Raw genomic sequence first — 26,044 nt, 5'->3', positions numbered from 1 at the left:
TCACATCTCCCGCAAATCTTGTTTTTTGAAGTCAGAATGTAGGGAAAAAGACTTTTCTGGAGTCGTGGCCTAAAACTGGCTTTTTTCATAGAGAAGTTGTGTTGCAAAATGGCTGCCAGCTTCCCATTTAGCCAGCAAGCTGAGAGTGGCTATGAAAGGGTTACCGCTGGACTATGCCCTTCCTGCTTGCTTGTTGAGAGAGAAGCTGGAGCCATTTTGCAACAGTGTCTTCATGCTTCTACTTCTATTCTAGTGAAGGAATCGGCTTCACCACTTAAGCCACACACCGCAGTTTTGGAGGGTTGACTTTCTGGGAAAGGGCTGCATGTGGTATGCAAATAAATACAGTAATATCTGAACAAGTATGTCACTGATTGGCTTATACTTGTCCTTTTTGCATTTACCTGAAAAAGTGCAAATATGGGGGGTTTTGTGCACAAAAAGGGTTGTGTTTTGTGCAAATTTTACAGGCAAGGTTTAGGAAGCTTTCGTAAAAAAAAAAAAAAAATCGCAATTCTTTTTTATACGAAAAACAAAAAATGGGTAATTTTGACCATGTTTGTTTCTTTGTAGATCTCTCTCAGGGCGAATTGTTGGAGGAGTCTGGTGGTTCTTCACCCTCATCATTATCTCTTCCTACACTGCTAATCTTGCTGCCTTCCTAACTGTGGAAAGGATGGTCTCTCCCATAGAAAGCGCAGAAGATCTGGCTAAGCAAACTGAAATAGCCTATGGGACTTTGGATTCAGGCTCAACCAAAGAATTTTTTAGAGTAAGTTGTGTGGTTTAAAGGTTTATTACTGCTTTCCTAAATACTAAATGTCTCAAAAATAAGGTCCTGATACAGGCACTCACATGTATGCTTAACTTTTCTCATGGTCATAACTCCAGTGAAAGCATCATGGTCATCAGAGTTAGTGCTGGTTGTACCTTTTCTTCTGCTGGTTGTACCTTTTCTTCAATTTTCTTTTTCAGGGGGGGATCCTAAAATATTAGATTCACCAAACTCATGTTTCAAAACCCTGTTGCTTTTAGTGAAAGGTCCCATGGCAAAAAAAAAGTTTTCTGAAACAAAAATTGTTTTGAAATTGTCATTTGGGAATATTCCTAATTTTCACTTAGGATTTGGTTTTAGTGGGTAGGTTTAAATTTTCATATATATATATATATATATATATATATATATATATATTATTCCTTCATAACATGATCTCACATGAAAGGATGTGAAAAAGCCATAAAAATCAAGAAGAAAATACATCAGGATAATATTCACAACCAAATTTTTGAGCTACAAAATTATCCCCTGAGCTTACAAAACAAGCATTTCTGACATTTCAGAATTTTCATTTGAAGAGGACATTTGAAAATGATTTATGTTCCTCCCCAACTGGAATGAAAATGGTTTCAAAATGTTAAAAAAATATTGTGTGACTTGGAAATTCAGAGTTTCAGCAAGTCAAGTCAGAACTCTGATTGCCTCAAAATGTCTAGTGATCAGGACCGTTTCAGTACTGAGGCAGATATCTGCATCTCCAAATATCCGATCTTACAAAAAGAGCTTACTAATCAACTGCAGAAGGTCAGTATGCTGGGCAGTGGTATAATTCCCAACAGAACAATTAAAATGTAAGGCCCTTGGAGCAGTGACTATGCCTTTCTGTACAAGAGACAAGAATATTGCCAGCATCCATTAAATACCTAGAGCTGCCAGTTTTGGTATCTATTTACCAAAATTAAAAAGGAAGATGGGAAGAATGAATTAATTGCTAGTTTTATGTGATGAACTGCAAATATAACTGCAGCACTGTTCAGGACTTTTAGTGGTTTGCATTTAATAAGAGTACGTCTTTTGGGAGACAGGAGCGAGGATTGGCTATGGTACAGAATAATGTCAGGATTTTTCACTGGGAAAAATCTATTCAAACTGGAAATCAAGAATAAATCTGCTGTAAATCCATTGAACTCATTGGAGCAACTGTAGTTTTTTTCAGCTCTGGTTTCATCTCCAAAAGTATTAAATCTATGGTAGCTCCATGTACTAGAAGCCTAGCTTGTGGACTGTTTAAGCACTGTATTCACTGTTGTCTATGATCAGAAGAATTTTGGAGACTGGATCATTTTTCCAGTTCTAATTCCCATAATCCTGCAAGAGTAATTGTTGACATATTCTGTGGGAAATAGTGACACTATTGGTGATAACGTACCTGAAGAAGTCTGTTCTCATATAGGTATTACTTGTCCCGTTTATTGGGTAGTTGTAGGGTATCCTGGGTAGTCAAGTGTCAACACATTAGGTATCCTATTTTGAATTAGAGCTGTAGGAACAGCCTATTAAACACAGAAGAAGACAGGGAGATGAATGAATCTGTCCATTACAGATGATGGTGTGGTCTGGTAATGATGAAGCCATGAATTACACGTCATTTTAAATGGGTAAGCATGAAACCTTTCCACAACAACACAGCAGTGTGTATTCTGCGTGTGCCACCCCCTGTACAGAAATACAGTGTTAAGAATATTTTAGACCATTTATAAACTATTCATTGGGGCTCTTTTTTCTCCTTCTACTTGCAAAGTCAAGTTCCTTCTTCATCATGAGCTGAGCAGCAGAGAGCTCAATAGGAGCCAAAAAACTGTCTAAATATGACCTAAAACATATTTTCTGTACCTAAAAATGTGAAGATTTTAAAATCCCTTACTCACCTTCCAGGAAGGAATGCATATGCTAGGGCCCTTTGGAAAACTCCCAACTCTAGCTCTGCATTACTGAGAGGTAGTAGACATTAAACCTGTGATATTACTGTATAGCAAAGCTGTCATTCTGCTGGATGCATCCTGGGAAAGTGTAAAACTAAGGAAAATGGGAGAAGGAAAACTTACTTTTTCTGACAGATAAAAAACTGATGGCTCTTTAAAGCTGCTCAGGGGGTTTCAGTATTACAGTGTCGGCTAAGCAGAAGCATTGCGAGCAGAGCTCAATTATGATGCATGGTAAATATTTATCACCTGGCTCTATAATCTATGTGAGCATCAATGCTGTTGTATATGCACGTACATGCATGCATGCACACACACATAACAGACATAAGGAAACTTATATATATCGTATAATTTGTAGTGACAAAAGTACATAAACAGATAGCATCCAGTACAGTTGCAGCAGAAAAGCTAGCAGAGTGTTATTAGAAGTCACTGGCCCTACTTGTAGACATCTTATTTTCTTAGGGGAAAAAATCTGCTTCTGTATATCTGGCATCCATGAGTACAGAAAACAGGAATCATTTGGAGGTGTTTCCTCATTTCCTTGATAGTCTGATATAGCATAGGAATCTGTCCTTAGAGCGAGATCAAAAGGGCTAGTATTTCTTTTGAGAGGCTATGAAGTCTACTAAGCATTCAAAATCTTTGCTTTCAATAGTTTTCAACCATTCTGTGACTCTCTCCTGGTGCTGAAGGGAACTGAGGTACTAAAGAAGAATGGTCTTAAAATTAATATGGAAATAAGAAGAGAGCAGAGCTCTGCTGACTGTGGGAATGAACAGGAAATCCTGCTTTATCTTAACAAGGCAGATAGAGACTGGTCTCTTCCAGTTGCAACCATATGTAATGTTATTGGCATTAATCAGTGCCTGTCTACGTTTGTCATTCTAGGGGAGCTCTACATCATTTCAGTTGTATTAACTTCTGGAGAGTAGTTAATTTGAATGTAATGACATAGCAAGGAATTGTTGTAATTAGAGTCTTCTTCAGTTGATTTGAGATGGGCAAAAACTGATACCTTAGATTAAAAGCATGTAATCCCATAAATATTTCATTGTATAATCTTTATTATCTATCTAACACAATGATAATGATGGCTATAACTCGAAACCATTCCTAAAGAACTCTGCAATTAATGACGGCCAGCTTCTAGAAAAATATATTCACTTTGTCTTTGCTTTCACTTTATATTCAATTGTCTCCACTACTACATCATAGCATGTTCCTCAGCATCTCTCCAACCCCACTAAGAGTGAGTATGGATATTGGCCAGAGGCATTATCCTCCCTCTGTAGCATAATATAATAGTATCTGTGCTGTATTTCACCTTACCTACATCACCCATTACTGCTTTGTGAGCCACACCAGCAGTAGGCAAAGTAGGTAAGATTCACATTAAAAACACAACCACAGAGAGAGGAACTTATTTGAGTTGACAGCACTGTTCCAGGGAGGAAACAGTCTGTTGAGACCCATTACGGAAGCTTTATGCAATGGATAAGACCCAAAGTCAACTGGTCTCTAAACACCTCTCTCAGATACCTATTTTAGTGAATGTTACTGGCAGGCGAATGGTGGGATATTAACAGAACTGGGAAAAAAAGGCTTCTGGTTCTCCATGTAATGGATACAAGCACAAGCAAGCTTCATGTGTCCCATGTCTTAGATACTTTTTAAGAGCCAGAGGTGTTTATAGCTCACTCAAGGGCCTCTTCTGCCAACTGGATTTTCAGTCCGTGATCCTTTTGCAGGTATCTTTTTATAATGTGGACATGAAGGACTGGACTGAAACCAATGCCTCATTTCACATGAACAGATGGTAATGACTTTCAGCCACTTCAGACCTGGGTTGATTCCAGCCACTGACCTATTTTATGGTGCTGGCTTTTTTCCCCAACCATTGCAATGTCTCCTGATAGACAGTATCCAAGCTTTGTACATTAAAGCTAAATGCAAAATTTCTCTTCCAGACTCACATGCCGAATACTGTCAGTTTGACATTTATGTAATGGCTATAGCAATCTGGCATATTTTCAAATATTTTCACAGCAGACCATATTTACCATTTTAACTCATTAGTGAGTTGCTGTATAGGAGCTATTGCTCTAAACTATTAGCAACCCATGAAATAATAATAGTTTGAGCAGCTTGGTTCCGGTCAGAAACCTTTGTCATGTTTTGCTCGCTCCGTTTATAAAGGCATTGTAAATGGCAATCAATACATTGCATCAGTTCCCATTAGGCACTCAAATGGCATTCATGCGTACTGAAAGGGAAGAGAAATTTATTAGTAAAAAGATGTTTAAAAGCCTCAAAAGTGCATCTTCCTTTCCCTAGAAATTCAAAAGAAGGCTATACTGGAAAGCAATGACAAATATTTAACTTACTTCTTTTAAGGAAGTCATATGCTAGAATCAACATCTAATACATTCATTTATAATTTCAACAAATATAACCAGCATATCAAATCAGTCTATTGTGATTTAATCCCTACCCAGTGCTATGAAAGTGTCATACCACAATCTAATGGTTTCAGGATTCTCATCTACATATATTCAAAAGCAGTGAACTTTACAGCCCATTAGTAATTCTTATGTAAATGACGTTTATTTAAACAGCAGTAAAAGAAGTAGTACGTGTTTCTAGACATTTGCAAATATGAACTGCTCCTGATTTTCCAATAGCTTCTTTTAATTGGTGCAGGTGACAGCACTAAAAGGCTCATGAAAGGATTTGGCAAAATAGCATGTAATGACCATTTTAGATTAATACGTTCTTGACAGACAGATTTACCATTGAGAAAGTTTTACTGAAAACATTTGAAATTCCACAAGGGCGCCACTGGTATTGATTTGGTGGAGTACAACTGTTTTGTAGAATGAAAAATTGCAGTGTGCAACACTTAGATCGTGTTTTCTTGTATAGAGAAATTAAAGGATCTCATAATCGCAGTACAAAAACTAGGTTAAAGTAACATTTGGCAGGAATAGAGGGGCTTGAAGGATTAGTATTAGTTGCAGAATCTGTTATTTCAAGCCATGTGTCCTAATCCAATCAAGGAGACTAGCAAAACAAGCCAAGGATCAAATAGACGTGAAGACTGAGCTATACTCTTACTCCTTCAGTTGGTCCTTCTGAAACAGAGCAGATATTTATTAGTGGTTTCATGAGGAAGCTGATGTGGATGTTGCTATTGCCCGAGCTTTGTTGGAGTTGTGGGTAAGAAAAGGTTGCTGCCATCTCAAAGCCTTTCAAAGTCAAGATGACTGACAGCTCTTCACCTAGAATTTAAATTATTACAACTTTGCAAAGTGCTCAGGTTTTTCATCTTATCCCTGCAGGTGCATTCATTGGGCCCCTTCTTACCAAGCTGGTGGGTGTGTGCATGTTTGAACTAAATTTGTTCTTTGCCATGTCTCTATGCAGAATATTCCTTTCTATCTAACACTGTTTAAAAAGTCTCCTGGGGAGTTTTACAGACACGTTCGGCACCTAAACCTCCTTTGCAACAGATTCCACAGGAAGCCCTGGCTCCTAGGATGCTCAGACATGACGCCTTCTAATCTAGACCACAGATCAGTATGACCCTGCAGAAGGCACAGGGAGCTGTCTAAAGGATGCCAGAAAAACGTCTTTTTGTCTTTTTTTTGTTTCTTTCATGAAGCCAAAATTTCTCAGCAAGTGTAAGAACGAACCAGGACTAACTCAGCATAGCTGAAGAGCACAGAGATTCTTAGGATTACACTTAGGATGTGTTTTATTTAGATCATAATAAGCACTGCTACGCATGAATGACATGTGCCCCAGCGGCTGGGGGGCACGGCAGCGCTGGTGGCGGCGGGAGTGCAGGAGTGGTAAGCAAGGAGCTGCCCCGCAGACGCCACCGGTGCTGTTGGCAGCGGGAGGGGAGTGCCGACCAGGGGTCAGCGACCACCCGCAGGCACCACCAACAGTGTTGTAAGGGGTTTCGTAGGGGATATACCGCTATGCTCTGGGGGGACACATGCACCCGCATGGACCCCCTACGTGTCGCCAATGCTACTACAAGCTAGAAAGTTTTCTGAGCATCACATAGTAATGCTTACTGTAATCTAAATATAATATGTCCTAAGTGTCGAGCCCCTTGAAGACCCAGTGCACTGAGGTGTGTTGCAGGAACCCTGGAACAGGCTCCAGCGTGTTGCGGCCCCAGCACCTGCATGAGCTGCCTCTGTGGAGCAGTCGGGCATTAGCTCAACACAAGTTAGGTAATATGAACTGGAGATATTCCTTTCCAGAAATGTCCTATCTTTGCTACTTTATGGCCGTTTGTAGATGAAACAATGGGCATGTGTGCATGACACTTTAAAGCAGGCTAAATGCCTTCGCACCACTTTAATGGTGTCAGTGTTTGCACGTGTCAGCAGCGTGTTGCACATTAATTCCACCCGCTGTGGGAAATTCGGCGGCTAATGCACCTTAAATGACTTGGGGCGCAGCAAACTTAAACTCGGAGGAGGAGTTTTAGTTTGCTTCCCCTATAGCCTTGGAGCAGAGCTCAGGGGCTCTGCAGCAGCCCAGGAAGGCAGGCTTCACCCAAGAAAAGCAGCAAGCCTGAGCGGCACGGGGGCCCGGTGCTTCCCTCTGCAGCTGCAGTGCCCCCTGGGACCACCCGAGCCGGGTACCTGCAGGTGGGTGCTGCCTGGAGGGGGCTGCCAGCCCCTTCCCACAGCCCAGGGACCACTGCACCCACCGGCAGCTCACCCTCCCCTTCCTGCCACTGGAGAGGAAGGTAAGTCAGTGTGTGCATGACCTGGGGGTTTAAAGGGCCCTAAATTGAAGTGGCATTTTTAAAAACCCACCACTTCAATTTAGAGCTCCCATTTCATCTACACACGATTATGATTGCACTTAGCACATGTTTTGCTGCTTGAACGCTCGTGGTTTTAACTACAGTTAACATACTCAACACTGCCTGGAGCTCTCCTGATACAAGGCAAATTCCTTGGCAAGCTGAGCTAAAGCTTTGGGGCATCTTTGGGCCAAAGCATCTTCTGCTTGCTGAACTGCACCCAAATTTCAGCCTCCTGTTTTCCTATGCCAACTAAGAGAAAAAGAGCTTGCCTTTTTCAGAAGAAACATCCAGACTACATCTGGTGACATGTGCAACCAATCATGGTACATGTAGTCATAATTGAGAATGCACTGCCTTCCAGCTGTATTGCTGTGTAAAGACAAAGAAAGTGCTGATTATTGAAATAAATTCTATCAGCAAAGAGGTCAACAAGAAACTGTAGAGTTAAAACCAATGTTTGCAATGAAAGATGATGCACTTAATGCAGTCAAACAGTAGTAGAGATCAGTGTTAGAGCCTTCTAGCCTAAATATAGCATGGCGAACTGTGTGCTTGGACCCCAGGGACTTCCCCTGTACCTAACCTCACTTTGATTTCTAATTTCAAAATATATGTTGCTTGTAAAGATGAAGGGCTTGTTCAGAGAACAGCATACATGCAAATGCTTTGTTCTTGCTTTCGGATTAAACTCCAATAAGTAAAAGCTTTTGTGCTTTGGCATCAAGCATAACAACACAGAAATCATCACAAATGCCTGACTTCAATATTAAAATGTGATTACGTTCACAGAGGCTAGACATGGAATATCACAGAAAATTGATCGCTTCAGAAATATGAAATAAATAGAGCTTTGAGATAAAACTGTTGTAGAGAGCTGAGTTAGACCTCCCTTATACAGCTTGTAGTGAACCAAGGTTGTTGTGTTATTCATTTCTTCCACAAGGTTTGGAAGAGATGTGGATAGGTCAGCAATAATAAATGTAACTGTGTAAATGTATCAGTGTTACAAATAACTGCAAAAGAAATAATTCTTTCATTAAGCCTTATGATATAGATATGATTTTCAAAACTGGTAAGTCCAGTAAAATGTCTAATAAATTCAGTATGCTAGAAAAGGAATACATTTAGACACCTAGTACATAATAAATATAAATCTAAGGTACATATATGTGTGTGTACATGTAAACATCTATACATCTGTGTATGTACAGTATGTATCCAGTGAGTGGATAACAAGTGGCCTGTTATATTTTTCTCTTCTAGTAACTAGTGGCTTGATGGCAGGGTTTAGATTTTTATTTTTTTTGGTCTGATATTTTCCTGTTATACAAAAACTAACAAGCAGTTTTAAAGAGAAGAGCAAAGCTAGTGCTGCCAGCATACAAAAGCAACAGTTTTCTATGAAGCACTCTAATTAAATGTGCTGGTTCCTCTGCATGTGGGATTCAAAAAAGAAATGTGTCCTTATGGAAATTATAATTAGTAAGCCATTCATTATCCACTTTCTGGAAAAGATGTCATTTGGATTAAACCTGGGGTTAATAGGAATGGGCCATTTAATGGAGACATCACACCAGCAAGGTTTTGAGCCAAAGTTTTATCTGATTAGCTCTTAGTAATAAATGTGAGCATTAGACATTCCTTTTATTGCCAACCACATAGCATGTGTGCTTTTCTCCACTTTTCTTGTGTGTGTAATTGGGCCCTTTAATGCACGTGTATCTAACTATAACTTCCCAATGCTAAGATGCCTATTTAAACAGGAATAGAGTTGCCAATTGTATTGCACAGGTGACTATCAAATCAGGCAGGGTGTATGGACAGCAAGCCTGTGGTGAAATAATCCAGTACCAAATAATGGGTTAACTTCATAGCTCTGTGGAAGCAACCCAGGGAGTGCCTCAGGGAAAAATCACTTGCTCTTTGAATGTTCTACATTTTAGAGAACAGCTCTATGATGATGATAATGACATCGCTCAAGACAGTGAGGACCCTGTTTTTTCAAGTCTCTGTACTGCTTTATGTAACGCTGCTGTGTCACATTAATATGTGCTTGTTAGGGATTCATTTAAAATACATGGGTGCTGATGAACTACCCACAGTGCTGCTAGTGTTACTTCTGCATAATTAGAAAACACATGAAGGTTTAGAAACTCTAATGATGTGAATATGAAACATCCTCTTTTGCAATCCCCTGGGATTTCTCCATCATTGCCTGTATAGTGGTCTGTTCTAACTAGAGCTGAAAGCTCGTTAGGCCTAGCGGTGTTCAAATATTGTGCAGAAAATGCCAGGCTGCGTAAAGGGCCAGTTCCTGAACACAGCCTGAGTAGCTGAGCTGGATAGTGAGGAGGTGACCAGAGGAGTCCACCCTGCTGTGCAACAGAGCCAGTTCAAAGAAACTTTTCAGCTCAAAGGCTGGCATAGTCTTCACAAGCCCTTCCAAAGGGCAGATACGGTCACTCCATTCTCGTTCCTCCTGCAGGTCCCCACTCCTGTACACCCAGGCACGTGTGGCTTCCCTCGCTCATCCTTTCTCTACCTGCACAACAGAACTATTTTGTTCCACCTCGGCAGGGACCTCTAAAAGTTGTGGCTCTGCCCCTAAACTATAGATAGCTGTAACTCTAAGCATAGACAACATTTATGAAGGTAACATGACTTCGGCTCTTACCCACATTATGGAGCTTACCAAGAGTCTGGCTTCAAAGCTTCCAGCACAGCCTAATACTTTTCCATTGTTTGGGACTCCACCTAGACTTAGCTATGCTCACGCACCATGAAGCAAAACCAGCTTGTCTCTTGGTGAAAGGTGTCATTTTCATTTTGAGTTCAATATTCCAATGCAGATGAGTGGATGTCAGCAAGAGAGCGCAGGGAGATGAATATAGGCTTTGTCTGAAGTTCAATATTGTGGCAGGAAAGGAAATTCTTTAAAACTTGATTTGCAATCAATTACTCAGACTGTTATTGGCATGTCAATGAAGTGAAGTCTAGTTACAGCTTGAATGGGGATTTGTTTCTCTCTCTGTATGAAATGAACCCACTTAAGTAAATAAGATGTGTCTGCTGAAAAAAGAAGCAAGAGCAAATTATCTAGTCCCTGCTCAAATGTGTTTTTCAGAATGATGAAGCTGCCTTTAGATAACATTTCAAAGGAAAATAATAAAAAAATAAGCTAGCGATGAAAAGCTGTTTTTATGGCTGGGGCAGTTGTCCAAGGAAAATTGGCTGCAGGAAGATTGGGATCAGTGCACAGAGATGATTTTTTTGTTGTGAGCCTTTTCAGCCATTTCCTGAGTGTCTAAAATTGCTCATCAATCATCTGCAGCCCTATGCTGCAGCCAGATAGCAACCTACTTGTTTCCCAGACCTGCCCTAAGTAGTTGCAGGGGCACTTGGGTTCAGGCATAGTGCAGCGATGTCTTTGCCGGCTTGGTTAGAAGTGGGGTTGAAGCTTCATTTTTCACAGACTCTATACAGGCAAAGCCTGAATCATGGGTTACACAAGAAGCAAGACAATTTGAAGACAGGGATTTCAAGGGCCTGATTCTGTAGTCAGTGATATTAATTTTACATCACCCATTGTAACTCCACCAATATCAATATAGTATGACAAGAATGAGTATGGTGATGCCCATCTCCATCTCACTTCCTGGCCTACCAGGCTCACTTTTCATGAATATAAGATGAAAAATCAATATATCACAGCAAATAAAGCCAATACACCACACAACAAAGCCTTTGCTTTCCTGAAGTATCCTGCAGAACCCGGGAAGCAGGTGGATTCAGGAGTTGGCCTTAGCGAGGGGACACTCCACGCTGCATACTCCATTTGTGGAAGGTGACCTTCTTGGAGTTCTCACCCAAAATATAGTACAAACAAGGTGACTATGTACAATGGGCTATAGAAACCCAAAGTGTTGACGGTGACAGTCACGTGCAGGTAAAAGCTGTGGCATTGATCTTCTACAGTTGCATAATGTGTGTGGCTGGCTGGTTCTGCCACACACTACGCAAGTGTCTTAACATCCCTACGCTTTAATTTACTCACTTGGAAAAAGAAGGTAATGATACTTCATGGGGTGCTGTGAGACCTAATTCATTCTTGTTAGTAAAGGGCTTGGATCTCTCAGACAAAGGCACTAGAGAATTACAATAATTATCATATTCGTATTATAATGCAGTGTTGTTATAACAGCCATTATGTGCTCATCAATAGCTCACATGCAGCCTGTGGATCTGTCATGAGTGTCATCCTCTCCTCTTCTGTGAGCACTGCCGTGCAATCATTTACTCTCCTCTGCCCAGCGAGAGGCAGAAGACAACATGTTAATGTTTCATTTGCAGGATGGTGCTGCCAAGAGCGCAGCCACCACTCAGTGCTTTACAGCTGTATGTATAAGGTGCCAGAATTAGTAGTACCCAGTGACTCAAGTAGCTTCATATAAGCCTGATGCTATTCTTCTTCACTTCTGCTTGGTAATTGCCTCCTGCTCTTGCAAAAGTTGTTGGCTCCATCAACTGCTAGGGAAAAACTGATTGCATTATGAACAGAAAACAATGGCTTGTGGAAAACAATGCTAAACTGGACATTTGCCTAAGAAGATTTAGTGTCATGTATGTATCAGGATGTGCATTACAGAAACTACACCATATTTGTAATGGCAATTACTTCATTGTATAAGCAAACTAAGACTGTGACAGCTCGCTATAATTGAAGCTAAACTTCTGTAACTTTAAACCAAACAGGTTTAGCTCTTACACTGGTATAGGAGTGGACAGATTAGACAGCTGCATATTTCTGAGCACGAAGTCTCACCTCCCTTTTAAAATGATATATTGTTACCTCTGTCTACAACCAGTCTGTCATACTTTCTTTGATAACAGCAGTATTGGTTGCTCCCATAAAGGAGAAAAAGAGATAGTTTAAAGGGCCAGTTAAGTAGGAGACTATGTTAAACCCTGTAATTGCTATCTCTTCTATCTCTAACTACCCTTTCCTGTTGTTGTATGCTTATTCTGGCTTTTACAGCTTGCCTTTATTGAACCAGAAGCATCATTACAAACCGGTTCCCTTTTGCCTTCCTCATCTGGTCCCAGAAGATACAGTTAAGACAAAAGCAGAGAACTTAGTGTTTTCACTCCTTGCATTTATATTACATGTCTTGCAGGCTTTTGTATTGTCTTCAAAGCCTCAACTTTGAACACATAAGAAGTTGCATCTTCTATTCTTTTTAAAAAAAACAACATTTTCTGGCCTTTTGTTGTGTTAGAAAAGTTTGAAACCTGTTGTAAATTGTCAATTTTTTTTTTTTTAAATCTTGTGGTTTGGGAATGTTTGAGGTTGGCAACATAGGCAACATTTATGCAGGTAGCATGGGAATATCATTCAGTATATTGGCAAGGTTGTATTCACACTATATAATATGGAGAAAAGAAACCCTCTGGTGCCTCTTCTGGAAAAAGGAGAAAAGGAAGAGGGGATCATTTTAGTCATTTTTATTAAATTTTCTAATAGAGTAGGAGAGGCAGAGACTATAAATAGAAGAGGCTGTAACATTCTGAAAAGGAAAGGACAAGCTATTCTAAAATAGTTTAAGAAGGGGAGTAAGATTATGGTTTCTTTCAAATAGAATAGCTTCACTCCAATTCAATTTTGGAAGCGACTGACACACTGTCACCTCCACCTGAACTCTAAAGGAGAGAGATACCAACAGAGAGGGAAAGGTAATCCAGCCCATGAAAGCAAGCTTTGGTTGTCTCAAGCTTTTTTTTTCTTGGAGTTGGAGGTGGATTTAGCCAAAAGTGTCATTTGGTTCTGTAGTATATCATGAAATAGGTTTTAGCATTACAAAAAAAACTAGACTCGATTTGATTTTATTGAAGCCAAGATTGCTAATTCCAAACTTAGCTCATTTCTGCCCTTGAGTATAACGGCGAAATCGAGTGTCATTGAGGGAGTCTATTTGCTGATATTCATCATTTTTAAATCTAGTCTGGATCAAGCTTTTTTTTTTTTTAACATTCTGCTGTTAGCAAGTATTGCGTTTTTTCATTGAAATACCTGAGTCTTGCACACACAAATAGGAGAATTGGAAAGTAAAGTACTGTTGTCCACGGGGGGAAAAAAACGGGGATTGATTGAAGTGGGTTTTTAATTTAATAATAATAGCACTGCTACCTGTGGGAAAAGTTTATTTGGATAGGGGTTAGGAAGAGACAGAAAATGAAGTAAATGCTGAGTGTGGCAGGCAGGGAATCGGAGACAGTGCTTGTGTTACAAAGAGGGTGTTGGATCCACTACAGTGAAAGTGGACCATTCTTTCGCAGGTGAAGGAAATGCATGTGGTTCGTGTTTATGCATAACCATCCCCGATTAAAGAGGGAAAACAGAGTTGTTGACTAAGCTAAGGCCACGTCTATTTATATCTACAGTAAGCTTATGATAATGACAAAGGCTTTAATGTGTCCCAAGGCCGAGATGAAACACTCTAAAAATTTTGCTTTTAAGGGGAAAAAAAAATGGTAATGATATTCCTCTTCAAGGAACATGAAGATGTTTGTCAATGGACTTCTGAAGAGCAGTATCAAAGAAATGAAAAGGAAATTGCCCAGCACAAAGAAAGCCGCTCCATGTAGAGGCTTCGAATTTGTCTGACATCTGTTCCTTTAAACTTTTTTTTTTTTAACATTTTTTTTTTCTTTCTTACATTTCTTCCCCCACGGGGGCCTACCAGAGTTTTGGGAGGCAGCAAAACAAGCAGGAACAAAAGCTGCTCACAAAATAGAAAGTATTTTCAGAAAAGACAATGTGGGGAGAACATTTCAGAACAAAATTTTGCAGAAATGTCTTGCTTTATAGAAGAAAATAAAGGGTTTGCCCTTCAAAAGACTGAACATGTTTGGGATGATGAGTTTTTTGGTGGAAAATTGGGAAGTTAAAAGAAATAAGTATATTTTTTTCCTTCAGTTTCCATGTAAGCAAAATGCCACTTTTCACCTTAAAAACCAAATTCTAGTGAAAGATATTGACTGCTCTGCTCAGTAATTCCTGTAGTTTGGGTGTCTATATGGCGTTTGCCTTCACTGCTGCCTACAAACAGCCAATTCCCTAGCACCAACCGTAAATACAAGAACATTTTCATTTTGTTCAGTACCTTCCTAACTTAGTGAACTGTTCTTCTATTAGCTTTTAATTTTATTTTTTATTACCTTTTTAGTTGGAAATGTTTATATCGTTAACAAAACTTTTTTCTTCTTTATTATAATAAAAGATTGAGTCAATTCAGTTAAAACACTTCTAGCTTCAGCCACCCAAACAACCCTACTACCCATTCCCAAATTATCAAATCTCTAGTCTATTTGGTCAATATATGCTACTCTCAGTCCCAGGTGGTGGCTTATTTATTTTTATGGCTGCATACCAGGGTCTTATCTAAGGTTAACAAATGTGGCTTCCTATGAAAATCCTGTTTGAAGAAGAAATCGGCAAAATGCCTTTGACTTTTGGGATGATTCATAAAAATTATTGATTTTTTTTTTGTTTTTATTATATCATGCACAAGAGTTAAATGGATGTAATCATATGTAAGACAGTGTGACAGTCTGACTGCCGTTAATGTTTCATTGGAAATTATGGTTTTGTGTTTGAATCAGATGGAATTTAATATTTTAAAAGACCACAGTGCTAATACCTTGCCTTCTTGGAATGGCTTCTATAGGACTTAAAGCATTTTGTGAGCATTAGCAAACCCTCCTGTGGAGCAACCATTGGGTTCCCCCTGGCAGAAAAATAATGCAACTAGAGCACAAAGGGTACAAAAGGACAGATTTACTTCAGTATTGGGGGATTAACAGTGCAGATAGGCACCTAGTGGGATTTTCAAAACTTGGTACCTAATTCATCCAAATCCCACCAGTTCCCTATCTGCATTTTTAGGCCTCTTCAAAAATCTAGCCCTAAGTGACACGTACATAATTTATCAGAAGTCTGTGGCAGAGCATAATGATTCCCCAGCACTCATTCCTTCGCTGGAAGGACATCCTCTCCTCTAAGGAAATCTTCCTCTGTTGTTTACATTAATTATGACATCCTTGGAATAAGGAGTGTGTCTTTATTTGCACCTTGTACCACACTGTTGGCTCTTATCAAATAAATATTAGTATTAACAATACACAGATGTATCGAAAATTGCTATTAGGTAGTCATGGGAGCTGGAAACAATCTGAGATAACTTATTAAAGACAGAAATGCCCGTGTGGACTAGGAGATGAAAAAGAAAACCAGTTCATGGTTTCTCTACGTAATTAAAGGTGTGATCTTGAGATGAATACTTAAGCCACATAAAATCTTGACAAGGAGGGCTATTTTATCTTTCTGAGTTAGACAACAAAGTTATAACTTTCCTCTTCTTTTGTTGGCTGCCTGCACACATGCACACCTATACATGTTTTTATTGCTATTATGAAGAAATGTCAAAAGAATAGAGTTGAAAAATCAAGTACCCAGAAATTAGGACATGTTGGAATTAAGGTTGATTACTGCATTGGCCAACTTGTCTGTTGCTACCCAGCATACCTATACAGCATTTGAATGTACATATAAGAATGAAAAAATATACAGTGTGATTTTTTTTTTAAAGTTTTTACTCAGTGCTAGCTACTCTGAGTTTAGGATTTGGTAACGTAGTAATCATCTCTGATAGCCTTTGGCCTTACTTGCACACGTTGCGGCATCAGAACTATGCACACAGAATACATTTTGCATTTATTCAATCTGGTTCTGGTCTTTTGTTTGTGTAGTCCAGTCCCAGGTGCTACGCAAGGAAATACAGTTGTTGAATTAAGTCTCTGTAAGATTCAGATTCCATAAAGCTCATTTGATTTTTACTACTATTATCTAGTAACAACTCCAGCTTATGCCACTGCTTAATAAACCAGCCTCTCCACCTTAGCTACTCCTGATCTCTGCATCTTGGGGTAGATGTGGAGTATATAATGGGTCTGAAACCACTTAGGGTCTATATTGCAGTCCCTCCTGTGATTGCAGCTCATGAAAACACACTGAAGCTAATATCAAACTAGCTCAGGTATTGTTACAACTGTAACCACAACAGCTTGGAAATCAGTACAGCCTGCAAATCCCACTTGAGAAGCTGAGCCAGCGCTTGGGCGTTTTCAGTCCACGGTGAGCGCTCTGCTACTTTGGCTACACTGCCAATAGCACCCAAGCTAGGGGCACTAAAGCTTGCCCAGGTATGTCTATACAAGCATCAATCACTGCATTAGAGAAATGCCCTTTGCCAACAAGGCCACAGAGAGGATGTTGCCTACGTTTCTGATGCTATCTGCTCACAGGAAGCAAAAGAAAAAGTCTGGTGTGTGACCCACAGGCCAGGTACAGACATTACACATATGCTGGTAAAAGTGACCAAAAACTGGTAACTGAACAGAAGTTCAGCGTAGGTAGATTGGTTTAAAAATGGCAGAACCCAGTCTAAGGCCTGGATCGATCTGCACTCAGACTTAATCAATTTAGATTAGACTGGTACATCAAACTTCAGTACCAGATGCCCTATCGGTTTATGTTGTCACCGTTCACAGCATCCCAGGTACCTTTGCACCACCCCACTAGCCCTCTCTTGCAGGGAGGCATGCTAACACTCACCCCATGCTCCACGGCTCTGGCCGAGTGCCCGACGGGCACCACTCCTGAGCTGTCACAGTGGTGAGCCAGCACAGACTCTCTCTCCAGCTCTGCCTCTGGCCAGCTGTCAGCCTGTGCAGGCAGGGGGAAGGGGTCTGTGTCCCTGCTTGAGCCTCAGCACCAGCAGCAGCCCAGCAGGATGCTCCAGGCAGCCCAGGAGGCTCATGCTGGGCAGCAAGGGGAGGGGGTCTCTGTTGGGGGAAGGATTGGGCCCCTCAGAGCTTGACACCAGCAACCCAGGAGGCAGTGGGGAAAGGAGGACTCCCCAGTCTCCTGCTGCTGGCTGCCACTGGTGCTGAGCTCCAAGGGGCCCAATCCTCCGCTTTTCAGATCCCCCCTGTCTTCGCTGTCCAGCATGGTCTGCCAGGCTGCTGCTGGGGCCGGGGCTCATGCAGGGACACAGACGCCCCCCACCCACCTGCAGCTGACAGGTGGACAGAGGCAGGAGGCCAGACTGAGGAGAGAGTCTGTGCTAGCTTGGCGTTGTGACAGCCCGGGGACGGGGCCCGTACAGAAGTGCCCCCAACCTGTCTATGGTTAACCTGCCGGCCCTGGCCAATGCAGGCAGCCTGCGCCTCCCCCCCAAAGGCAAACGTGTGTTCTGCTTGTTCCCAATCTAACTTATCCTGCTTACAGAAACCTGCATCGGTGTGATCTAGCCCACCTCGGGCTTTTTGAATGTCTGCACCCAGCCACAGTCTATGTGCATAGCATTCATATTTAAAAAAAAATGTTCGTAAGCCCAACACAAAATTCATGTATCAACATTTGTATTTCATAATGCACCGAGGCTGCCTAATCCCTCTGTGAGCTTGCAGCTTGCCAGCTCATGTGTACAGGATCAAAGAAACGGTTTGGTAATAGATGAAAGGTCTAAAACTGATCTAGCAACTCTACCTTTCTGCATTCCTTCGCACAAGGATTCCTCAGCTTGTGGGAGACTTCTTTCTGAGCTGCAGAAAGCTGGTGATTTAGCAGGTGACAGTGATTTAGCAGGTGACAATAGCCTTTGGGTTAATACTTAACTAATGCACTGGCCTGGCATTACAGCTACGGGGGTGTGTCCCTCTTATACCAGACATAAAACTGAGGACTCGAGCACTTCCCATCTCAAGGCCAAATTTCAACGTCTCTCATTACAATCTGCTTGCCTCAAATACCCGTGCAGTTTTAATTAGATAAGTTGTTTCCTTCCTTCACAGTCTGTCTCACCATGCAGCACTACTGTGTTTTGTTAACTACCTGCCATGTTGCGTCTGAGAGGTGGCTATGGTTCAGTAGTGCATAAAGTGATTTCTGCATGTCGCTTGAATTGGCTGCCATTCCATTGGTACGTTTGACCGAAAGATGCGCTATAGAAATGGAGGCTTGACCAAGGTGATACATCATAAAAGCAGGTGCTCGGGCTTTTTTTCGCTGCTTGTCTGAGTGGTATGACTTCCATCCAATTAATGACCCCCTATCTGAGCACCAGTTTATAGGGCATTGTGGAGTAGAGTGTCTCAGTGGTTTCTATTAAAGCTGTTCCACTCAGCAAGCATGGAATAATTAAATACTTAGTGGACAAGATGGAGGGGGTAGAAGGAGAGAGTGCATGACTCTGCCATAACTTAGTAGTTACAGTATTTACCTAGGAGGAAAATCCAGGTTCCAGCTCTGATGGGCATTTAAGCATGTTTCTATTAAACATTCATAGGGGCAGGGACCACATCCCTGATTTCTTCTCTCTAAGTGGAGTGTTTTAACCCCTAGGTGACAGAGATAATCTTGTTCTCACTCTGCAGTATAATGGCCATTACTATTCCATGTAAAACAGCGTAATCCAACAGGAGGGAATGAGAACACCCTCTCACTGCAGAATACTATACTCTCTTCTCGATCAATCACAGCTCGGTCAGCTAAGCGTTTTTATACAAGAAAGGCAGGATTTGTGCTCTGTGAAGCGTTTGCTGAGTAGTTGTTAGTCAGTATATTATCCAAGGTATGCTGAACTGCTGTGAAAGAAGAGAAAACATATCTTGAACTCAAGCTGATCATAATGAAGAGTCTCCTGCCACAAGTTCACTACAATTTGAACTGGATTTAACTATTATATATGTCATTCCAGTTTTGAAAAGAAGTGTTATTGACAAGAAATTGACAGTAAGTTGGAGGCATAAATTTCAGATAACCACAGCTTAGATTGAGAGTCTCATATAAATCCCCAGGATTTCTATAATGTACTATGGGACAGATGGGGAATGCTAAAAAATGATACAGCACAATGACTAGTGCTTGTCATTGTCAGTATTTGATGGTGGTTTATTATAATGTCCCTGAAGGAGAATGGGGAATAATGCACTGTTCTGTTTTTAAAAGCTTTTCAGCATCTCGTGGGTATGAAGCACATGTTTTAGAGACATGGACTCGATGATCTGTTGAGGTCCCTTCCTACCCTAGCATCTATGAATAGCAAGATAAATGCCTTGGCTATGTTCCCCTTGCCTACAATTTTTTTCTAACCTTCTTCCCGTATTTGGTAATTTTTCAGTGGTCAGCACCATTTGATATTACCTAACTTCACCTGCTGCATATATATGCTGTGCTAGCACCTATGGCCCAGCTAGGTCTCACGCTGCCGACAACGTCAAAGTCACTGACCATAATCTTTGGTCACTTACAATCCATTCTCTATCAGGTGGACTTGGACATATTCACATACGGTAAAAAAAAAAAGCAAAGTAAACATTTTTCTTTGTCTACTTCCCATTGTCTTTCCCAGAGATCCAAAATAGCCGTCTATGAGAAAATGTGGTCTTACATGAAGTCGGCAGAGCCATCCGTGTTTACCAAAACAACAGCTGACGGCGTGGCCAGAGTGCGCAAGTCCAAGGGGAAGTTTGCCTTCCTGCTGGAATCGACCATGAACGAGTACATTGAGCAGCGGAAGCCCTGTGACACAATGAAAGTTGGTGGAAACCTGGATTCCAAGGGCTATGGTGTAGCAACTCCAAAAGGCTCAGCATTAAGGTGGGTGGAATAATATAACAATATCCATGTTGTTATAGTATTCCACCTACCCTGATGTATTGTGTTGTCATTTTCTTTCTTGTGGATTTTTGAGGTAACTTTAACGTTTAAAACCTTCAATACTCCATGGAGTTAAATAAGACGGTAAATTATGGTTTCATTTACTTAATGCATCCATTTTTTAATGTTCTCTTCGTGTTGTCCTTTCTGATTGTTTGTTGCTGTTTTAATTTTACAGTTCAATGGCTTTTTCAATTTAAATGGTAAAAGCCAAGTTAACCTGCCTTATGTGACGAATGTTAACTGCATGATGTGGTGTTCTTGTTACTTTTTTTCTCAAAGACAATTTCCCCATCCCGCACACTTCAGTTTTGAGCAAATGTTATCCTCCATGCCACCTTCCAATATTTAACCCTGTATTTGCTGTACAGACATTTTTATAGCTCCACGTTCTGTGAAATTTAGCCAATTTGTCCTCTTGTGCTCCTTTTTTTATACGTTACGATTTCCTAAGCATTTGTGCATTTTCTTACAAGTTATGTTTTATCGTTTCAAGAAATGCTGTTAACCTGGCAGTATTAAAACTGAATGAGCAAGGCCTCTTGGACAAATTGAAAAACAAATGGTGGTACGACAAAGGAGAGTGCGGCAGCGGGGGAGGTGACTCCAAGGTCAGCCTCAATGTCACCACAATCGGGTACCTTAGTCAAGAGTAATCGGCAAGGCTGTTATTGTACTTGTCAAGGAAAAAGACAAAAGCACACAGATTAGAACCATTGGAATAACCACAGGGGAAGTTGCTCACTTGCCCAGTAGCTTTTTTAATGAGATGGTCTTATTGCACCGTTTTTGATCAAATGCGGAACCCTTATTTTACTAACAGACAGAGGTCGTTTGCCCTGCAAGAGTTGCACTAATCGAGTAAGTGCTCATAATTATTTAGGAAAATAGTTATCTCGTATCAATGCAGTGAGAAGAAGGTGCTTCATAAGCTTTGGTCCCAAATTGACATATTAGAAATTCAATGAATTGTTTCTTTGTAAGAGAATCGTTTCTTTTTATAGGGGAAGCCACTGGCCAGCGCAAATCTTGAAGTCTATAGGATCAGTTCTCTTTAGCTCCTTTGCTGGTCTAGAATGAGCATTGCCTGCCTCTCTAAGGGCCCAGTATTGTTCCCACTGATATTAGAGTCCAGAGGGGAGACGTTTCTTACTAGAGGTTACCTATAGCTCAGAAAAGAAAGAGTTGTAAAACCATTTGTGAGACAGGCTCAATGCATTGAAGTGAAGTAACTATTCTAGAAACAAAATAGTGTTAGGCCAGCACTTTGCAACCTTATTAGACTCATGGCACTCCTCCTTAGGCTCAAGGCATCCCTCAGAAAGTGTCAGCTCTTAGTTTCACTTGTTTTTTGACTACAGCGAAGTACTATAACAATTCTTCTGTTGCAGAAAACTCAGATAGATCACAACAGGTCAGCACGTTTTTAATGCTTTGGATCCCTAGTTGAAATCTCTGGCTTTATCTTGTGAATCATGGTTGCGCACCTAACAGTGCTAACATTGGCATCCCCCAACACCCTTGAAAGGATCCCAAGGCATCCTAGGGTGGCGCAGCCCCTTGGTTAAGAATCACTATTTTAGACAAATGTTACTGTCTCCCGTGACCCCCCCAAATGCTAAGAAATATATTATAAGTACTTGGAAATTGCAGTACTTGTGGCTTGAAGTAGGAGATACACTGCTTGTACAACTGAAGTGTGTGGTGGGCTTGGGAGTTTACATTTACATCTGGAAATTAAGCTCAAAGAAAGCGGTTTCAGTAGCACATAGCCTAGAAGAAAAGTATGTACCGATAGTTATAGTAACTGGCATTCTGTACAGAGCTGAGATAAAATTAGATTTGCTGCTCTTTTTAAAGATGAGATCCTAACTGAATCCAACGGCACCAGTAGAATCAGGATTATTACTTTAAACGGTATGAATCCTAGAGGGACACTTTAAGGTAGAGCCAGGACAGATGCTACGTTTATACTAGTGTAACCAGGCTTTACACCAATGTAAAAAGAGTGGACAGATCCACTCCGCATCCCAGTGTAATTTACACTGGTGTACAAAGGCAATGAAAAGTTACACCAGTACCTTCTGTCCAGGCCCTTCCTTTAAACAACTTATTTGTTGCAAAAGTTAATCAGTTTATATCCATATACTGCCCACTTCCTTGCACAGCTAATGGAGTTATGATTGCTTTTTCATTTGCTTATGTGATTGCCCAGGAACACTTGCTGGACTAGGTACTGTCATTGCTATGACATTGATGGTCATAACTAGAACAGGCATTGCCAAGAAAATTAATTAAATATGCCTTTTTGTATTGAAATGCATTGAAATTAATTTCCAGACTTTTTAAAAGCATAGTTAGTCAAATCCGTTCCCTATGGGACAATAACCTGTAATCTCTCTTATAAAATACTTCAGTATTGGTCCAAAATCCTGTAGTAACACTATTTTTAGTAAGCTGCAGAGCTTTGGACAGTTATTGCAGATTACTGTCGTATTTTATTAATAAGGGTTGATTACAGCTGGCTACTTAGTGAATTAATCAGTTCCTTTAATCATCTTGAACATTAGCAAAAGTAGTTGGACAATAAAAAGAGAAAAGAGAGAGAGGTGAATTTCAAATTGATTTAATCACTCCAGTTCCTCAGGACTCATCACCAGACTAGAAAAATGGGTGGGTTTTTATGAGGGGTTTAGCTCCCATATTCATCCCATTCTATAACGCTCCACGTGCAAGTATATTAAATGTTTTAATTTCCTCTCAGGAGCCAACCCTGTACTCTCTGACCCTGCTCCATGAAAGACAGCTCTTTGTACAAGGCTGCTGCTTCAATGGACCACATCACTGTGAGTTCATTAAATTACAAACAGCCGACCAACATTTAAAGCTCTGAGGAGTCTAAATAGGACACTTTTATAATGGTAATAGTAAGGGCAAGGTCATCTTTCTATTTTGGTATGTGTTCAGGCATCACTTGAAAAGAATAATACTCAATGCTAATAAGTACTTAGGTCTGTTTTAGTAGATGCTAAGGAAGCAGAGTCAGTTATTCCATAATAAACTAAACGGTTCAGGGAAAGAAAATGGAAATGAGAACCTTGATCTTGCTATTTTTAATCTTGTTAGCTATTTATTTGTAATTTATTGTAGCATGCTGCAGTTAAGGACTAGTTGAAGTTTAGAGCTGAAACAACCCATTATCAGGGGCTTATAGCTCAGCTAGCACAAGTCACCTGGGAAGTGAATGTGGGTCAAATGTAGAGATTTTCTTGGTGGGAGCGCTGTGGGGGAAAGTGCGTGTTGGAGGAAAGCGCCTTACAACTGATTAAGCTGGGCAGGTGCTCTGCTTTATTTTGTTTCTGGTTTTAGCCATTATTTGTAGAGCTGTCATAAATAGGCTTTCAATTAAAGACAGCTTCATCTTAAAAAGTAACATTTTTGCCAGTACTTAATACTACAGGCTGGTATCCTGGCATTCAGATATGAAGAATGCTGCCTCAGGTTGCATAATTCTTTTGAAGGATTGTATTGACATCATATACCATTAAAGCAAAGTTCAAGCTGTCATGTGAACCCCAAGGGAAGACTGTAGCCCTCTACATGTACATATGGCAGGTACCAGTACTTCACTTCAGATTATATGTGGTTAAGGACAGATCTGAATTCTCTTTCTTTTTCTCTTGCTTTTTCTTTCCCCCTCCTCCCATCCAAAACCCTACTTTCTAAGGGAGGCAAGAGTATTTGTTGCTGCCTTCTCTCATTGTCCTCCTGGCTCCCCAATAAGAATTACATTAATCATTGGTGTTGATTGGTGAAGCTGCAAGTATGAAACAAAATGAAAACCTTGAATAAGACACACAACAAGTCCTTTAAAGCTTTTGTTCCCAAAGATTTGGGATTAGCAGCTGGCACCATTAGTATATCTCACTTTTCTTGGTTTAATGCATGTGAATACATGTGGGTGGCATCTTGCACATCAATAATAGTCACAATTTGGCTTTCAGTCAAAATTAAACTGACACTGAGCTAATGCAAATATGTCTTCATAAGCTTGAGTTTTGAAATACTGCGTTCTCTGTTTGCAACAGATACAGGCAATAGAAGAGAATCTTGAGTGCGATTAATGCCTTTCTAAAGAAAGACAAAAGCTTATTTTTGCACAGGAAACCCCAGTGCAAGATTTGGCTGTATTCCAGCTTTCAGCCACTTGCCAAGAGTTAGAAGTTCATTGCAAAGATCGAGGCCATGGAAGCCTCTCCATCTAATGTTTTTCTTTTAAAAACGCAGTACTGTTGTAATTCTTGGCAAGTCATCTTAGATGTCAGAGATATTCAAAAAAATTGAGCAACAGTTGTAAAAATGTCTTCAAGTGATTTGAAAGCAGTATCCAAAACATTATAGAAAAAATTCACATTATAACTCTTTTCTGACTTAAATAATGGTTCATCTCTGGCCTTGTAATCAAACACTCTCATTTTGGTTCAAGAGTGGCTGAGCTAGGCTGCTAGAGTTATAGTACACTGTAAGCTGAATATGCCTCAACATTATGCTCTTGTTGCCAAAACCAACAGCATACCGAGTTGTTTTACCAGAAGTGTCATTTGCAAGTCAAGGGAAGTGTGTCTTCCATTCTCTTCAGCACTGATGAGGCCTCACCTGGAGTACCATGTCCAGTGTTGGGTAATGCACTTCAAGACCTAGACAAATTGGAAAGAGTCCTGTGGAGAGCAACAAAAATAATTAGAGATCTAGGAGACATTACTTATAAGAATAACCGTAGAAGAACTGGGATGACATAGTCTGGAGAAAAGAAGACTGCGGAAAATTTGATAATGGTCTTCAGATGCTCGGAGGGTGCTTATAAAGCAGAAGACAAAAGACTATGCAAATCACGCCCTGTGGCTGCAATGGACAGGACAAGAAGTAACAGCCTTAAGTGACAACAACGAAAAAATTAGGTTGGATATTAGGAACTTTCTAACTATGAGGGCAGTTAAATATTGGAACAAATTACCTAGAGAGATTGTGGCGTCTCCATCCTTGGAAGTTGGGTGAGACAACCACTTGTCTGGAGTGGTTTAGACAGAGATGATCCCACCTTGAGCAGAGGGTTTGACTGAATCACTTCCTGATCCCTTCTAGCCCTGTTTTTCTATTATTCCAACTTGTTTTTCTTGTGAGAAATAAGCTCTGATTTTCAGATCGTCAGCCAGCGTCTGCCATCACTCCGAATACCATTTTCAGAATGATCATTTACCACCGAATCCTTTAAGTCTTTTTGCAGACACACAGTGTCTTCAATGTCAGCCTAAGCTTCTTGAATCATTTCACATGAGGTTGACTCCATAAAGTACATCACCTTAATGTACCACACAGCACAAGACTTTCCTGCTGCAGCTTGTGCGAGTCAGCAGTTTGGCATTGCTTTGAGTTTGGGTTCCTGCCGATCTTTTTTTAGGTTTGAATTTTCAACAATTGAAACGTAAGCATCACACAGTTCCATAATTTAGTACCAAAACATAAGGATCATGTCAAATCAGTTTTCCCATTTTGTTTCACTTAAGAAGAGAGACAGACTGGTCATATCTCAGCACTGACAAGGCTGCAAAAAGTCTGTAGACACTTTAAACCATGTTGAAAAATACCATGGCTTCAGTGCAACATTTGGC

General features: G+C 40.5%; 1 protein-coding gene across 4 annotated transcripts in view; it reads left to right on the top strand.

The window, feature by feature from the left end:
* Window positions 1-26,044, top strand: part of GRIA3 (glutamate ionotropic receptor AMPA type subunit 3) — a 216,799-nt gene that overhangs the window by 165,040 nt on the left and 25,715 nt on the right. For 2 of the 4 annotated variants that reach the window (XM_019487777.2, XM_019487778.2), the window contains exons 12-14: window positions 574-772; window positions 20,068-20,315; window positions 20,872-20,986. In XM_019487777.2, the coding sequence (XP_019343322.1) occupies window positions 574-772; window positions 20,068-20,315; window positions 20,872-20,986 (562 nt within the window). The remainder of the gene's footprint in view (window positions 1-573; window positions 773-20,067; window positions 20,316-20,871; window positions 20,987-26,044) is intronic. The other 2 variants (XM_006270988.4, XM_019487779.2) reach the window with 1 other exon arrangement.

This window comes from Alligator mississippiensis, chromosome 8, assembly GCF_030867095.1.
Source record: "Alligator mississippiensis isolate rAllMis1 chromosome 8, rAllMis1, whole genome shotgun sequence".
Taxonomy (NCBI): Eukaryota; Metazoa; Chordata; order Crocodylia; family Alligatoridae; genus Alligator; species Alligator mississippiensis.
Note: the sequence above shows the minus strand (reverse complement) of the source record. Positions and strands in the feature narration are given on the sequence as shown.